Source organism: Protopterus annectens, chromosome 8.part1 (assembly GCF_019279795.1).
Source record: "Protopterus annectens isolate FY-2018-M chromosome 8.part1, PAN1.0, whole genome shotgun sequence".
Classification (NCBI taxonomy): domain Eukaryota; kingdom Metazoa; phylum Chordata; order Ceratodontiformes; family Protopteridae; genus Protopterus; species Protopterus annectens.
The window spans coordinates 402188149-402206812 of record NC_056742.1 but is presented as its reverse complement, the minus strand read 5'-3'; the positions used below and the strand labels follow the sequence as shown (position 1 = coordinate 402206812).

Below are 18664 nucleotides of genomic sequence, written 5' to 3'. Positions count from 1 at the left end.
TTACAACCAGATCCTTCCAAGCAAACAGCAGTTCTTGAGATGCTAGCTCCAGACAATTTTCAAGCCGTACAACATTTTATTGGCATGGTCAGCTATCTAGACGAGTTCATTCCAGATTTAAGACAACTTTCAGCACTGCTTAGAGAGTTGATATGCAAGCCTGGTCTTGGTCAGAATAACATCAAAGAGTATTTGATGTCTTGAAACAGAAAATTGCCAGTGCACCCACTCTGTGCTACTATGATGTTCACAAACCAGTTACTCTTTCTTGTGATGCTTCCAAGTTTGGTGTAGGCAAGGCCATTCTTCTAGAGGATAGACCAGTAGCCTATGCATCGAGAACTCTTACCCAAACTGAGATGCAGTATGCCTAGATTGAGAAAGAACTTTTGGCAATTGTGTTTGCATTTTCAAAGTTCCATGATTATATTTATGGTCGACCTATCCAGGTAGAGACTGACCACCAACCTGTAGTCAATATTTTGAGAAAGCCAATGCACACAGCTCCAGTCAGATTGCCAGCTCATGGTGCTCAAATTGCAAAAGTACAATTTCAATATCATTTACACAAAAGGCAAGCTTATTTATCTTGCTGATACCTTATCCCAATCACCCAGGAAAACCACAGAACAGCATAACGATGAGCAATCTGATTTTGAAGTCATGGAAGTGAGAAATTTTTCTTCAACACGTCTTGATGAGCTTAGAACTCACACAGCTTCAGATCCAATTCTCCAGAAGCTCAACCTCTTTATCACTCAAGGATGACCTTTAAAACAATCTTGTTTATCACTAGACGTGCAGCAGTATTTTCCATACAGAGATGAGATTTTTTCGGACAATGGTATCATCATGAAAGGTTCTAAAATGATTGCTCCAAAATCTTTACAACAACAGTACATTAAGATCTTGCATCTTGGCCACCTAGGAACTGATTCTACCAAAATAAGGACTAGAGGACTAGTATTTGGCCTTCTATGTCAAGAGATATTGAGATCGTACTTTTGTCTTGTTTTCTGTGTAATAGTACAAAACCGCATCAACAAAAAGAACCATTTCAGTTACGTCAGATTCCTGAGCTACTTTGGTCGAGTGGGATGGTCAACATTACTTGCTGTTAGTAGACTCTTATTAAAATTGGTTTGAGATCGACCTTCTTCCTAACCTAATGTCCAGTACTATCATTACTAAGCTGAAAAGACATTTTTCTGTCCATGGTTCATAGGTTCATATGTAGGTACAAGACTATTGGCCCAAGGTCCTAAGTAAGCGTAGCCAACAAGGTACCCTGGCTTACGCCACCCAAGAAAGTTATTTTCCTGTGCCCCTGTCGAGCAGAGCCAGAGAAGTGATCCCGGGGTGTATTTCTTATTTCCCATCCACGCATCAAGATTTTTCTTGAAGAGTGCTAATGTGGAACTTTGCTTGACATAGATGGGTAGTTTGTTCCAGAGTACGGGAAGTCTCTGGGACAGGAATCTATCCCTTCAGCATGTCCTGTTTATTGTGGTGACAAGGTTTAGGTCCTTAGAGTGTGTAGCTTGGAGGGATTGGTATTTCTTTAGGTGCAGCATGTCTAACAGCTCTGTGTTTGGCATAGCTTTATATGTTAGGCAGAAATCACCTTGGAGTAGGCGATATGCTAAGGAGTAAAGCTGGAGTTTTTTGAGATGGACAGTGTAGGGCATATGTTTGACACCAGTAATCCTCTTTGTGAGGTACTTGCGTAGCCTTTCCAGCTGCTGCAGATGTCTTGTGAGGTACATTCCAAAACGGGCATTGTATTCTATAATGGGTCTAATGAGTGTCGAGTAGAGGGGAACAGTGACCTCTTTTTTCCTGGATGAGAACCCTTTTGTGATGTCCAGCCTTTCCAGCTGCTGCAGATGTCTTGTGAGGTACATTCCAAAATGGGCATTGTACTCTATAATGGGTCTAATGAGTGTCGAGTAGAGGGGAACAGTGACCTCTTTTTTCCTGGATGAGAACACTTTTGTGATGAGGTGTGGCACATAAAAGGATTTCCTGACTACTGTGGCTGGGTCCCAAGGTCTCTTATCACACTTTTGGCATTAAGTCGACTGCCGCCTATGTGGTAGTTCATGGGTACAGAGTTTTTACCAAAGGGGATGACAATGCACTTTTTTGCATTGAGCTAGAGGCCATGGCTCTGACACCAGACATCTGTCTCAGTGAGGGCCTTCTGTAGGATGTCCACATCATTTGGGGACTCAACTATGGCTCCTAGTTTGCAGTCATCTGCGAACTTCATTAGCCAAAGGCCTTCTGTGTTAGCCTGTACTTCAGAGAAGTAGATAACCAAACTGGAGAGGTCCCAGGACTGAACCCTGTGGTACTCCACTTGTCACTGGTTTGAAGTCAGATTTAGAGTCTGCAACTTTTACAGTGTGGGTTCTGTCAATGAGCCAGTTGTTATCCCATCTTGTGATGTAAGGATTTATACCTACTTTAGTGATTTTATCTATAATTCCAGAATGGGGGATGGTGTCGAAAGCCTTGGCGAGGTCAAGATATGCTGTGTGAACCACCTTACCCTTGTCTACAGCTTTGGTGACTGCCTCAAAGAAGTCAACCAGGTTCAGGAGGCATGATCTGCCTTTCACAAACACAAACTGGTTGGGGTCCAGAGTTTGGAGGATACCAATGTCCTTGTTTATGAGTTCTATGATGATACATACCATGGCCTTACAGACCTGGCACATCAGGCTAATAGGGTGATAGTTTCTGTGATCAGTGGTGGCTCCCCCTTTGTGGAGTGGGATAACTGTTGCTGTGCACCATTCAGTGGGCACACTGCCTGATGTGAGGCTATGATTGAACATGATGCATAGGTGGGGAGCCACTCCGTTCTGAAGTTCGTGTGGGATGTTGGCTGGTCCCATGGATGCTGTGTTTCTGACTTTAGAAAGTGCAGCTTTTACCTGCATAGTTGTGATTACAGGGACTCTGCATTCTTCCTGTATTTATTATTTGTTTATTTATTTTATTTATTTAAATTTGTTGACCGGGAGTGTCCGACTGGACATAGGTGCATTTTCAGCGGAGGCCTGGGGAGAAAAGCACCACAGTTAAAATAAACAGACAGTAGTTACATTGGATTACATAGCGATTAACAATTTAACATAGCAATTTCTTACAACATATTTACAGATGAAGAACATAGTACATCAGTAGACAACTAGAATCTTTATCTGTGAAGTACATAACAGACATTAACAAATGTTACAATGAGAAGTTCCTGCTGTATAATAAGTACTAGGCTTATGAGCACCTGAGCTTGCTATAATCAAGGTAGTTAGTGGAGTGGAAAGAAAGGTAGTGGTTGGATGGGGTGGGTGATATTAGAGTGGGAGTTGCAAGGGCATAGCCAGCATGTTTTAGGTGCACTTTTAGTAATGTTTTGAAGTGGGTGCATGATGGTATGGAGGTAATTGTGAGTGGAAGGGAGTTCCATAATATGGTGCAAGAGAATAGTGCTTCACCAGCAGAGTTATTGGCTTTAGTGACCTGCAAGTGATTTTTGTTGCTGGATCTTAGTGGTCTGGTGGTGCTACATGATTGTATAAATATGGGCCCTTTTGGGGGTGAGAGGGGGGTAAAGTTAGCACTGAACCTATCTGCCAGGATGTTGGCAATATCAGTCGGTTCTGTAATTTTTGTGCCATTGTGTTGATCTGGGTATTACCATTGAGATTCCTGACATAGCTATAGAATGCTTTTTGGTTGTCCTTAGAATCAGTGGCGATTTTGTTTTTGTAGTCCGCACAGTCATTTCTGACAATGGTGCACAGTTTACAAGTCAGCAGTTCAAGCAGTTTGCAGAAATGTGGGACTTTGTTCATATTACGAGTAGTCCTGAGTACCTGCACTCAAACGGCTTGACTGAACATGCAGTTCAAAGTGCAAAACAGCTGTTAGAGAAATCCGAACATGACAGTACTGATGTTTTCCTAAACTTTCTAAATCTCAGAAACATTCCTTGTGATGATCATCTTGACTCATGCCCAGAGACTTGAGTCAAGACAAACCAGAACCATATTACTAATCGGTAGCACTTTGTTGGCTCCATGTGCTAAAACAACAAAGCACTGAAAGCCCAACTATTGAAAAAGCATTTGTCCCAGAAGTCCTGCTATGATAAGACCAGCAGACTGCTCAGGTCATTAAAAGAAGGGGAGAAAGTGATGATGCAGATGTCAGAATTGCATTGGTTTTGTGAAACGTTTGTGCCAAGAGCCAAGATCGTACATTGTGGAATCGCAAGGAGTGGAATTTAGACAGAATCAGAAGCATTTATTACCAGTGTCTGAGCCAGTGTTACAGCATCTTCCAAGTACTAGAGACTCTAATTCTGAGTAATTGTCCAGTGTTCCTTTTCTAGAGGACATTCCATCAGCAATCCCTGTTCCAGAGAATATCCCTGAGAGTCCAGAAGTAGAGCATTCCCCAGTAACTGTCCCTGATGCTAAACCCAGTCCTCCCTATTACATTACAAGATCAGGTCGCATTTCCAGACCTAGTTCCAGATACACGTCAACCTGGACATGACGGTTGTTTTGTTTATTATTGTCTGTATAATTGCATGCCTATTCAAATGTCATTGCCTATATGAGACAGCTCAGTAAAGAGGGAGGATGTAGATCAGAGTGTGTGATATACCTTTAAGAAACATTTCAGTCAGTGGGCATGTGCATATAAGTACTGAGCATGTGCAAGCAAGAGTGCCATTTTAAGTGAACAGTCAGAGTGATAGCATGCATGAGTGTAGTAGTTAGTCCATTTAGGTTTAATGCTCCTGACATCCATCCTGATGTGTTTGTATATAATAAACTACTTATCAAACACTCTAGCCTCTTCATCTTATTCAGATATACAAGTCGAGGGAAAGAGTTCACAACAAACACATGCACATGATGAATATCTTACAGGTAGCTGTGATGAATTTCTAAAACTGAGTGAATGAAACTGTTGAAAAAGTTAAACTGTAAATGATTTGCTGAATATGGACTGGTTTACATACAACAACGGAAAACCTGTTAGTAGAAGAGAGCAACAGTGACAGAGTTGGGGAGGAAAATAAAGAGCCAAAGGGCGATGATGCAGTTTGAAAGGAGGGCAGGGAATATATGTTAGTGTTGAATTGTATTCACACTATATGTAGTGTTTCCTTTGAAATGATTAACCTGGATGCAAGAGAAACCAAATTGCTAGGTAGGGAAGGTATAGGGGAAAACGATTATTGTTTTTTTCCTTTATTGTCAAAACAATGACAGTAGTAATTTTTTTTGCCAGGCTGTTCAAGGAAATTATGGAAAATCCCAACTATGGTAGAACTCCCAATGTTTAGAGGGATTTTAGTCCAGTATGCTAGTGCTAATTTGGCAAATTACTTTTCCTCTATTGCTAAGGTACAAGGTGGTCTGACTTGAAGATTGTTGTCATTTTTTCTAAGGTTCTGTGACGCATCCCTTAAGTGAAAGGGAGTTGCAAAAGGACGTCACTAGTGAGTGATTATTTAGCATCTTTTAAGTCAGGATGTTTTGAAGTACAGTGGCCCTTTCTTCAAAAGGGAGTCAGATCGATTTATTGATAGTCATATCTTAGTGCTTGGGGGGGGGGGTGTTAACTGGATGCACCTGACAACTTTTGCAAATTCTTGGGAGTATATGTAGGTTGTAGGAAGACTGTGAGGCAAAAGTTGGAGGAGAATATTCCTGCCAAGATAATAACATAGCAACAAACAAAGTGCTCCGCAAGGATGGCGTGCAGGGTCAAACCAACAACGTAAAACCCCCAACGACCAGCAAAAACGATAGTGAACAAAATATAATAAAGCTATTCAGCCTTTGTCAATGGATACAAAAATATTTTTGGTGTATAATAAAACAGCCTGTATTTATAGTGATCTCTAATTATCTTGAAACAGTGGTATAGCCCAACCTAGTGGATGGAGTATCCAAATACATGTCTCACCTAAAGAGCAAAGCATTCACCCAGTAACATACGATATCAAAAATGTTAAGTAATAGAAAATATTATATTTTCAAGGATTATAAAGAAGAGTTTTGTAAAAATCCATTGTGCATACAGGTCCCATGGTAAAAAGCCAGGGGCATACTCTAAGTATTTATAAATAAGCATACATTAGTCTTCATATATAACCAAAAATGTAAATCTGACAACACTTTGTATATATTGTATATAATAACAATATATCAATTCTTATATAAATTAAAATGAATTTTACCGATCATATATCATATTAATGAATAAAGTTTCAAAAATAAGTCATCATTACCGACTATTAATTATGGTTATAATGATTTCCAATAGTTTCCTTGTGAATGATGCCTATATTATAATTATTATAATACCTTGCCATATATTTCAAAACAACATGACAGATATAAAACTGCAAAACATTGTATGTATATACATCCTACATATATAGATATGTAAAGAATTCGTAACATACCTTTAGTCAAATGCTAATACATAAGTGTGGTTAACCTGACCACCATTATAATATTCACACTGGTTTTTGATCTATATGTATATATGATCTCGCCATGATCATGGAACCCCCGGACACTATATAAAACTCACAGATGGTCATTCAGACCTGGTGGAAATAAACATCCAAGGTTGGTAATCCAATATTGTTCCTTGTGGTTTAGAATGGTGTGCCAACCTTGTTGGTTGTTCCTGTCCCCCTGAATTTTGTCAATGATCATGAACATGAAATGAGCATTGGAATGTTGTATCGTATGTCTGTATAAAGCATTTGTTTCTTTTTTGTTCTTAATGTCACTTCTGTGTTCTGTCATCCTTATTCTAAGTGATCTTGATGTTTGACCAACGTAGAAGGCTTTACATTGGCAGGTGGCTAAGTAGATGATCCATGTGCTACTGCAATTTCCAAACACCCTCGTTTGAAATACATGATTAGTGTTGGCACTGGTAAATTCTTTGAGTGTACTAACTTGTAGGCAGGAGCAACAATGACCACATGGAAACGTACCAATTAGTTTGTCTCCAATAATAGTGGTCTGGTGATATACTGCTCCTCCCCCTTCTCTATGTTTGTAATGTGAAAAAAGACCTCCCAGGTTTATTCTAAAGGTTGTGTTCTTTGACCAAATATACCACAGTGTTAACTTTGAACAACATTTATATATATATTATTTACACCCTAAACTGCATTCCTTATTGTAGCTCTGCATACCCTTTCTTGTAAACTTGTACCATATTTACAGATGTTGCAGGATGTTTGCTAAAGCAAGTTTTAAGCTTGAATACCTGCAGCCCATTGGTATTCTGTTTATAGCTCTTTGGAGAACGAGTTTACTGTACATCGGTACCATGATTGGAGAACAAGCGTTCTCCAGCAGGGTATTAATGTACAAATAATGCACGCTCAAAAGCATGTTTGCTGCTTCACAGCAGCATATCGAGCCGCCGTAGAGCTTGGACTGAGCAATCGGAATGACCGCCATTATTTTATGCTCCCTAAGCAGCACTTCTGCTGTTTAGCAAGTGTAAAATATATTTAAAAAAAAAGAAAGAAAAGAAATACAAAAGTGTATGTGTGTTTATGTCTGTGTGTATGTCAGTGTATGAATGCATGAGGGAACGTGAGAACAATTGAGCCATTATTTTACACTCGCTAAGCAGTGCTTTTGCTGTTTAGCAAGTGTAAAATAAGAAAAAAGTGTGTGCATGTGTGTCTCTGTTTCTGCGTGTGTGTTTATGTTTCTGTCTGTGTCTGTGAATGCGTGCATGGAAGTGAGATGCGTGTGAGTGAGAGTGCGAAGAGTGAGTGTGATCCAACACCGGCAGCAGCAACATTCAAGAAGTTTACGTTTATGTACCTGACTTCTCTTTGCTAAATGTCTGAAACTTAAAATAAAGGGGGAGCAAAGGCCCAAAACAGGAGCATAGTATTGTTTAAAAAAAATCACAAAGTGGCAGCAATAGAACTTGTGTAAGCATGCATTTTCTGAAGGGCAAGAGTGTGTGAGTGTTGGGGGGGTGTCTATGTTACAGAGGGAGAGACAGTGCTGGCAGCAGCAAATAAGAGGTTTGTGTACCACTCCACCTTTTATCTCAAGAAATGTGGATAAACTCTGAAATAAAGGGGGAACAAAGACTTCAGAACAGGAACAGCTTTTAAATAAATAAGTTAAATAACAGGATTTCTGTTAACATGAATTTTCTGAGGGAAATGAAGTCTGAAAGTCAAATGTACGTCATTATTTAGTGACTTCAATCCCCAAATGACTGGCAAGAAACCATTTTAGCAGCAAGGGACCAAAAAATAAAGCAAATTTCTAGATATTATTTTAAAAATGATACATTTTGAATGTAAAATGCTTCTTGTAACATCATTTACATATACTACAGCAACTTAGAAACATTTGGCGGAGGAACTATTTTGCATCCAAAATATATAAAAAAAATAATATAGTAATAAAATAAAAACATATAAGTAAGCAAAATGCAACAGTTTTACAGAGAGCTCATTCTCTGCCCTCCAGGGTGTGTATTAATGTGTAATTAATGCCCTTCCAGGGGAGTAGAGGCCCTATTTACACATTAACACATTCCCTGTCAGTCATAACTTTGAAATTTGCATGCAGTTCTTTTCTTGGGATTATTAGCAAAGTGTATTATTATCTCTTATGAATTTAAAAGCAACGTTTAAGGCAGAAAATGTAGGAGCATTGCACTCTGTGACAGTGTGCTGCTTAAAAATAAAGGCTGATAAAAACAGACATTATTTCCTTTATCATTAATAAGGGTCTGTATTAGCTAGTCGAAGTGTCAAAAGAGCGAACACGCTTTTATCAACTGCTAATATACGAAAACACACAATGTCAACCAGCCAGAAGAGCATTTTTTTTTCCCAGGGAAAAAAATTGCTTGGCCATTATCGGGACTTTGCCATTTCCTCCACTGTGGTGCAGTCTCGGAGTTAGTATATTTAAGTGGAGGGCACAGACTGCCACGTTGGGGGGTGTGAGGGCAAAGCCCCCTACTTTATTCTGTTTGTGGATTTGTTTTTTTTTTCCTAGGGATGTATGTTCGACTTTGTGTGTTTTTGCATATTAGCAGTCGATGAAAGAGCGTTTGCTCTTTTGACAGTTCGACTAGCTAATATAGACCCCATTAATAATATATATTTACAGAAGTGTTGAAATGTAAATCTGAATAGTGTCTTCTGAATTAAGTTTGAGTTAAATCAGAAATAAAATGTAACAGAATTATTTTGTATGACAGTTTTGGACAATGAGAACGTTACTTGCTGCAAGAGCAACAAAATAGTACTGGAAGTAGTAATGGATGTATTGATGGCTTATGTGGAATGGGAACACTTAAGGATTGGTTTTCTTTGCATATTCTACTGTGCTGGTGGTAGATATGCTTCTCAGTGTCTTCCTAGCAAGAAACATGAGGCATCCACAAAGTCTTACTGGTGGTCATCTTATTTATTTATTATTTATTTTACTGAATTTGTTTACTGGGAAAGTCCACTGGGCCTAAAAGAGCCAATTTTTAGAGGAGGCCCAGGGAGAAAAGCTCCAACAAGAACATAGATACAGAAAAAAAATAAACTTTAATTGGTACAGAAATTGAAACAGTGTTACACATAGTAATATATACATAAAAATAAGAATTTAGTTGGTTTGATTACAGTAATATACACAGAATATATACATACAAGCAGGAATTTAGTTGGATGCCAGATGAATTCAATCAGAGAGGTATACACAGAGATATATTAATCAGCGTTATTGTATCAGTATCAACAAGTGATGAAAAAATAATAAATATAAACCACACTGACCATACTCAGTATTCTACTGCACATACTGTGTAGCCAGAGGGAAAAAGTAAAACATTGTAGCAGTGTATGATGGCCCAGTCTTTTTATATTCCACAACCAAAAGTAGGTACAGGAAGATATCCTCCAGCAAGGTAGGCTGGAGTAGAAAAAAGTTAAATTCAGAAAAGTCAGGCTATGCAGTTGTAGGCATTGTTGTTGCAGAGGTACAAGTTTTCTGAAATAATACATTATTCTAATAAAAAAATAAGAATGATAAAGAAATATTGCAAAGTAAATGATCATGTTGTCATTTAGCAATTATAGGGACTTTGGTTTTATGAATAAAGCAAGCATTGAATTTAATTTTGTGTTGCACCAGGGGTTAGTCTGGTCATTCTATACAATTTTACATTTCTTGTGCAGAGCATGAAATAGAATAATTCTTTTTCATAACTTTTATTTGCTTTTGAAAACCAAGACTTTCTCTCATTCTTCTCTGTTGCCTAAGCCACTTTTATTAAAATTCTTTGTATCTACTTTTTTTTTCAGTTGCTGGAATTATTACGGCTGATTTTGCCTCAGGGCTAGTTCACTGGGGAGCTGACACCTGGGGTTCTGTCGATATTCCTGTGATTGGCAAGGTAAGAAAAGTCTGAGTTGTCTTTCCCTTATACCCTGTGGAATATGCATTTCCTAATTTTCAGATGCAATGCCAAACAGAAAATGATTAATATTAAAGTGCAAATGCAAGAATGTCAAAGCAGTCTGTGACAGTAAATATGGAATAAATATGTCTGAGGGTACAAGCTCACTTCCAAGTCTTCAGAAAATCGACTTGACCAAATCGCACATGCGTAGGTGCACTTGTATACAGTTACAACAAAAGAGTGATGCAAGAGGACAGAAGGCTGTAGTATAGCGAGACATTTTGTTTGTGAGTTGATGGCTTTAACAGATATCTTGTCTGCTTCTTTATGTGAGGTAATATGCTGAAAGTTAAACATGTCTGGTAAAATCTGGAGACAGTGACAAAACATTTTGTCCAGGTTACTAGAGGTTGTATTTGTCCGTATAACTCTGATGGCTAAGGGTACAAGATGATAATAAGCTTAACTTGTAGTCTTGAGTTTGATTCCTACCCTATTTTCCTGCATGCTGTGTGACTTTTAGCAATTTGCTTAAAAATAACAGTGCTCCTTTCTGGTTTGTTCTTGAAAATAAGCACTTGTGCCTAATGGACTTGCCAGCATAAAAAAGATTAAACAGGTTCAATTCAGATGACAATAATTAATTCAAAACTGCAGTAATAAGTAACACAGTTAGTGTGGGTGAGTTAGTGTGATTCATAGACATCTGTGCAGCGGTGCAACCGTTGACTTGTTCTGCTGTACAAGACATTCATAGTCATGCATGTGCTGCATGGTGCAAGATTACATTAGCAGAAGTATACATGAATGAGAATCACCACCTGATTACATTAGCAGAAGTATACATGAATGAGAATTGCCATCTGATTACATTAGCAGAAGTATACATGAATGAGAATGTCCACCTGATTACATTAGCAGAAGTATACGTGAATGAGAATGTCCACCTGATTACATTAGCAGAAGTATACATGAATGAGAATGTCCACCTGATTACATTAGCAGAAGTATACATGAATGAGAATGTCCACCTGATTACATTAGCAGAAGTATACATGAATGAGAATCACCACGTGATTACATTAGCAGAAGTATACATGAATGAGAATCACCACCTGATTACATTAGCAGAAGTATACATGAATGAGAATCGCCACCTGATTACATTAGCAGAAGTATACATGAATGAGAATCGCCACCTGATTACATTAGCAGAAGTATACATGAATGAGAATCTCCACCTGATTACATTAGCAGAAGTATACATGAATGAGAATCGCCACCTGATTACATTAGCAGAAGTATACGTGAATGAGAATCGCCACCTGATTACATTAGCAGAAGTATACATGAATGAGAATCGCCACCTGATTACATTAGCAGAAGTATACATGAATGAGAATCGCCACCTGATTACATTAGCAGAAGTATACATGAATGAGAATCGCCACCTGATTACATTAGCAGAAGTATACATGAATGAGAATCTCCACCTGATTACATTAGCAGAAGTATACATGAATGAGAATCGCCACCTGATTACATTAGCAGAAGTATACATGAATGAGAATCGCCACCTGATTACATTAGCAGAAGTATACATGAATGAGAATCGCCACCTGATTACATTAGCAGAAGTATACATGAATGAGAATCGCCACCTGATTACATTAGCAGAAGTATACATGAATAAGAATCGCCACCTGAGCAATGTGAGCAGCTGTGGTGAGCACCCTTGCAACCTTAGTATGAATATGCTATAACGAAAATCACGCACATGGATAGATGCATAGGCATACCTATATACATATTTGCACACAGTAATGCAGAGACACAAATGTACATACTTTGCATACACTGTGGTGCATACATGTATATATATATATATGTATATATATATATATATATATATATATATATATATATACACACAGACATACACACGCACACACACACACACACACACACACACACACACACACACACACACACTCAGAACTGCTACCTGAAAAGGGGAAGCTGAGAATAACAGAGACATGGTGGTCTGTGCAGATCTGCTCTGCTCTGCTTAGTTTTACCTGCACAGATAGACTCGTATCCTATAGTGGGTTTATGCAGCTTTTAGCCATATACACTTATATGCTTTATGTTCTGCTGTGCTGCAGTCTTGTGTGCATGTCTGTCTACAAGCTTTCATCCTATAGAAGATCTCGGTCCTAGCAGTGGATATGGATGCTTATGGTCCTAATTTACATAGGTTGTACCTGCAGATTATGGAGTGTACATGTCATAGTATAGGTTGTACCTGCAGACTATGGAGTGTACATGTCGTAGTGGGATAGAAGTCCAGGATGGAGGCATCTCAAAAAGATATTTTCAGTCTGAGTATTATTTAAATGGTAGTCTTGAAGGTTAGTCCTAAAAACCATATAGTCTCTATCTGTTTTTCTGTGATATCATTTCTTTTTGACAGGAACAGTACTTTAAAGAGCAATTTTTTTTTGTTCAAAACTGTTCTTATTATTTTTTAACAAGAACAATTAGCCAACAGTTATTTACATTCATAACTATAACAAACTATATACACAGTCCACAACAAAATAATTATATACAATTACATCCAATAAAGAAATCATTCAATATTTCTCCAGTAACGATTGCAATTTTTCCCAAGCAATTAGTCTGTGTTAAGTTTTTTTGTATTCAACTTAAGGGTAGATATTTCTTTATCACATATAGAGTTGGCTAAATAAATAAATTCATTATTAAATGAGAGAGAAGATTCAGATGTCCAGTTCTTTGTTACCGTCATTCTTGTGACTGCTAGAATTGACCATAAGATATATTTATTTATTTATTTTTATTTTACATTTGTTTACTGGGAAATTCTGACTGAACACAGGTCCTTTTTCATCGGATGCCCGGGGAGAAAAGCTCCACATCATGTACATGATAAATAGAGATACAAAGTTGAAGCGATAGTAAACAACATTACGGGTTGTTGACTTTAATACAATAACAAGATATTGATTATCAACAGTATATACAGTAAATGTTGCAAGTTAAGACAGTTTCTTGTCATTTATAATATTAGTAAAGTTGTCAGACAAGATTTTAAAGTATGTAAAGACAACTAGCTATTTCTGACTATGGTTAGTAGTGGCGGTAGTATAGTTGGGTTAAGAGTCTAGGTGGGGGGAGGTAAGGGTGGGGGTGTTAGTCTGGATTAGAACAAGGACAAAGCCAGTGCAAACTTAAGTGGAATTTGAGCACAGTCTTGAAAAGGCTGCTGGAAGGTAGAGTAGTTATTAGAGGGTGGAAGATCATTCCAAAGTTTAGATATGGTACATGAAAATATGGCTTCACTTGCGGAGTTTTTGGGTTTGATAACAGTGAGTTGATTTTTGTTGCTTGATCTTAGGGGCCTAGTGGAGTGATAGGGTTCGAGAAGGGTTTGAAGTAAAGGAATGTTATGGGGGTGGTTAATAAGTTTATGAGCAAGGGTGAGTTGATTAAAGTAAAGGAGTTGTGGGAGTTCTAGCCAGTTTAGTTCTTTAAGGGAGATACAATGATGGCTGCGGTAGGAGGTTCCAGAGGCAAATTTAGCAATTTTGTTGTAACAAGCATCCAGCTTGTGTAGGTCTGTCTAAAGTTGGTAAGTATGGGGGATGCATAGAGTAGGGTGGAGATTAGCTGGGAATTGACTATGGAGATTCTAGCCACCTTGGTTAGGAATTGGCGGCTTCGATATGATGCCCCAAGTTTCTTGTGAACTTTTTTTATTGTGAGAGATATGTGGGTGTCAAATCTAAGTTTGTTGTCTATTTCCACACCGAGTAATTTTGTGTGTTCTGATGGAGAGATGATGGTATTGTCTTTGGCGAGAATGTTGAAGTGGGCGGTGCTTTGGGTGGCTTTGGAAGGTTGGAACAGGAGAAGTTTTGTCTTACTTGGATTGAGTAGGAGCTGAGCATTGGATAGCCAGCTTTCTACAGAAGAGAATGATTCCTGTGTGATTTGTTGTAGTTCTGGTAGAATGGGGGCAGAGCAGATGAGAGTAGAGTCATCTGCGTACTGTATAAGAGCTGCTTGTGTGGTGGCAGTATGTAGGTTGTTAGTGAAAAGTGAGAATAGCAGAAGGCCAAGGATAGACCCTTTGGGAACGCTGAGAGCAACTGGGAGGCGAGGTGATAGGTTATCGTCCCAGATTATTGATTGCTGGCGTCCATGTAGATAGCTGTGAAACCAGTTGCAGGCTGATTGTGAGAAGGAGAGGTTGGGGAGAGTAGAGAGTAGTAGCTCATGAGATACCATGTCAAAGGCCTTTGAGAGATCTAGAAATATGGCAGTAGAGAAGAAGCCATTGTTTTTGTGATGAAGTATGGTGTTGGTGAAGGAGAGAAGAGCAGAGGTAGTGCTGTGATATGGCCTGAAAGCAAGTTGGGTTTTGGAGAGGAGATTATTAGCTAGGAGGTAGTTGGAGACCTGGGTGTTGATACATTTTTCAAGTATCTTGAAGAGAGGGGAGAGGATAGTAATGGGGCGGTAATTGTAGAGGTCTGTGGAGGGGGTGCCTTTGTGGAGACGAATGATGTGGGATATTTTCCATACCGAGGGAACATCACCTTCTGTTATGGAATCGTTGATTAGAACTGAAATTGGGTATGCTAGTGCATCAGCTGCAATTTTCAAGTATTCAGAGGGAAGGTTGTCAGTTGCGAGTTTGGTGGGTTTACGTTTTGACAATAGTCTTTTTATGTGTTTGCGTTTTAGGCATAACTTCTGGTACCAGTACATTAAACAAGATGAGAGCATCAGATATGTAACTTTTAAAGAACAATTTTGATAGCTTGTCAGTTTTGCTTCAGTGACATTACTAACCCACATTTGAAAACCTGTTACATAATTTGTAAATAAATATATAAATATGGGGTTTGCAATCAATCTTCTGTCTTAATTATTTTAATGCATAGTGAGTGCATTTGCCTGTACGTCATACTACATTTAGAAAGCTGATTCACTGAGATTTGAACCTGATCTGGTATAAACTTATCATTAGAAAAGAGGCCAATGTACATAAAATCCACACAAACCAATACTTTTGAAATGAATTAATAAGCAACCAGAAAAAGTTCAGCAGTGGCTCTCATTTTACCAGTGGGACCCATTTTATGGGTTAGCCAATCAGGGTAAAACAAAAAACATGATCACTCAGAAATTGCCCCATGGCAGTATGCAAACGGGTGAAGAACAAGGAAGAAAACATTGTGAGGTCTGAGCTGGGGTAAGAGCTAAGGGGGCCTTGGCTGCCAAGCAGATTGGATGTATGAAGTTCAGCTGAGTGACTGTTAAGAGAACAAGGTATGGGGGTATGGGGGAAATGGGTATGGAAATGATGCATTTGTGCCTAAAATCATAGGAATTAAAATCATATGAATGGGTGAAAGGAATGGAGAATGAATGGGAACAAATTTAATTGCAATCCATTTTTGCATTTTCATTTCTGCATCTTCCTCAGTACATGTCCAAACTCTTTAAGCGTATTACCTGTGAGGGATGAAAGTGGTATAACCATGTTAACTCTTTAAGAATAGCATTTTTTTCTGTAATGTTGGTGTTAATTGCTCAGCATATCTACTGCATGCAGCTGATGTTGCTTCTTATAATTCACTCTGAGACCATTTTTCTGTAAACACATCAAAATTGTTTGCAACCTGTGTGTTGCTTTGTGCAATGACTTATTACATATACCTTTTAATGATTAATAATCACCTTCCTCCTACACTTCTTTTGCATAAGTATTGTGATGAAACTTCACAACATGTACAACAGCTACAGTCTTTTTAATGTGAGCATATATTTTCTGATAGTGAATCTCTCCAACCACAAGAAAACGGTTTCTATTCTTACATAATTGCAGCAGAATAATTTTAACTGTCATCAGCTTGTAATGTAACTGACATCTATATCAACATACTTTGCTGCGTACGATGTGGTAACTAACTCTGAGAGCAATTCAGAACTCTTTTATTGATCTCACTTCATTGCCATGCCCCATCTTCTTCTACTCATTAGCTTAATGATACCGTTATTGTAGACTGATTTGAAATTAACATAAAAAGATACAGCAAAATGTCTACAATTTGAGTATTTGTTTACCTTCTGGCAAATATATTGGGCTTTTCATTATTCAGTTTTAAGCCTTCAGAAGTTAAAGATGACCAATATATCTTAGTTCTGTACTTCTGATTTGATATTTATTCTGGCTCAGTTTGAGATTATATTGTATCAGTGTATTCAGTAAATGATTCAATTAATTGATAAACTCTTTTCTGTGATCACACTGTAGACCAATATGTTATCAGCAGTCTTAGCAGCATCCACAAACCATTTTATAATCTGTGCTGTAGCTCTCTGAAACACTTCAGTAGATGAAAAAATACCAAGTAGATGTCTCAAGAATCAATATATTGCTATATGAGTATTACAGCTAAACAACTTATATCTTTCCTCATTTTAACTTAACTTGCCAAAATTCCTTATTACTATTATGTACAGAGGAATACTTTGCAGTAAGCATGCCAGTAACAATTTCTTATAGAGTGTAAAATCGTTCCCATCATATAGCTTTATTTGGGTCTTGTGAATAAACGCATATTTTATTTTATTTTGCATTTGTTTACCAGGAAGGTCTGGCTGGATACAGGTCCATTTTCAGTGGCGGCCTGGAAAGAAAAGCTCCGAGAAGACTCAAAAACAGTACAGTATAACACTGTAATACATTACAAAGGCATGAGAGCATTAATGCATTTTACAAAAACTTTACGTAAATAAGGTGGTAGAGATTAACACACATACAATAGACAACAGTTAAGGCAGAGAGTATCATATAAGTAACACCTAATTATTATTAATTTATTTATTCATTTATTTTCAATAAGGTAAATATCAGTGGTTGGCAGGCTTACAGAGAAAAAACTATGTTTACAAAGCTGATGTCCTGAAACCTTTCATTTTTTGGTGTGGCTTAGTGTGGGGATTGACCGGACATTGCCAGTTGTTTAGAAAACTGGCTTTCAGGAGTTTTTTGAAATGAGATGTGGAGGTGGTAGAAGTTATATGGCTTGGAAGTGAGTTCCATTTTTTGGTAATGATGCTGGAAAAAAGGGATTTGCCAGCATCATTTTTGTGCTTTATGACAGTTATGAGGTTCTGGTTACTAGAGCGTAAGGGTCTAGAGGGTATGTGGGGTTGTACAAGTTGCTGAAGTGTTGGGGTTAACTCAGGAAAGCAGTATAGCTTGTGTGCAATAGATAGCTGATTGAGTAGTAGTAAATGAGGCAGCTCCAGCCAGTTGAGCTGCTTAAGGGATAGACAGTGGTGGGACCTATATGAGGCTTCGGGAGCCCTTCATTTGTTCAAACTTTCAAATGTTTGAAACTCATATGGCCGACACCGTATGAGTGAATGTTTGAAAGGCAGGCAAATGATAGCGGAGATCCCGCTACAGTGCGGGACTGGGAGATTCCCCTTTCCTGCACTGTAGTGCTATCTCAGAGTGAGAATATTTAAGTAGCAGGGGGTGGGGGGGTGGGTGCAGTTTTACTGTGTTTACAGGTAGGTAAATGGTGCTATTTCAGGATGTTGGTCTTTTGGAATGTCGATCATATGGTGTCAGCCATATGAGAGTCGGCATTCTAAATGGTCGACATTCTGAAGTAGAACCGAGGCTTCATTAGCAAACTTGGCAATCTTGTTATAGCAAGATTCCATTTTATTTAGATCAGTTTGGCAGAGATTGGTCAAGATGGGAGAGGTATATCGACTAGAAGATGAGTCCTTACAATGGTTGCTTTGGTGGATTTAGAGATAAAGTGTTTGTTCCTATAGAGGAGTCTAAGTTTTTTGTTTACTTTCTTGATGGTTTGTGCAATATGGATGTTGAATTTAAGATTGTTGTTTATTTCTACACCTAGCAGTTTAGTGTGTGAGATTGGACTGGTTTGAATGTTGTCTTTGGAGCTGATGATAAAATTATTATTTAGGGGAGGTGGTTTGCCTGGGACAAAAATAATTAGTTTGATTTTATTGGGATTGAGAAAATGTTTAATGCTGAACTATGTTGCAGCTATGGTGAAGTTATTTTCGGTTAGGGTTTGCAGTTCATTTA

The 18664-nt window shown here is 38.2% G+C and overlaps 1 protein-coding gene across 1 annotated transcript in view; it reads left to right on the top strand.

Annotated features, from left to right (window-relative positions):
* LOC122810378 (plasmanylethanolamine desaturase-like) overlaps positions 1-18664 on the top strand; it is a 1738026-nt gene that overhangs the window by 844402 nt on the left and 874960 nt on the right. Inside the window, exon 3 of the mRNA XM_044081968.1 lies at positions 10397-10488. Within this exon, the coding sequence (XP_043937903.1) occupies positions 10397-10488 (92 nt within the window). The remainder of the gene's footprint in view (positions 1-10396; positions 10489-18664) is intronic.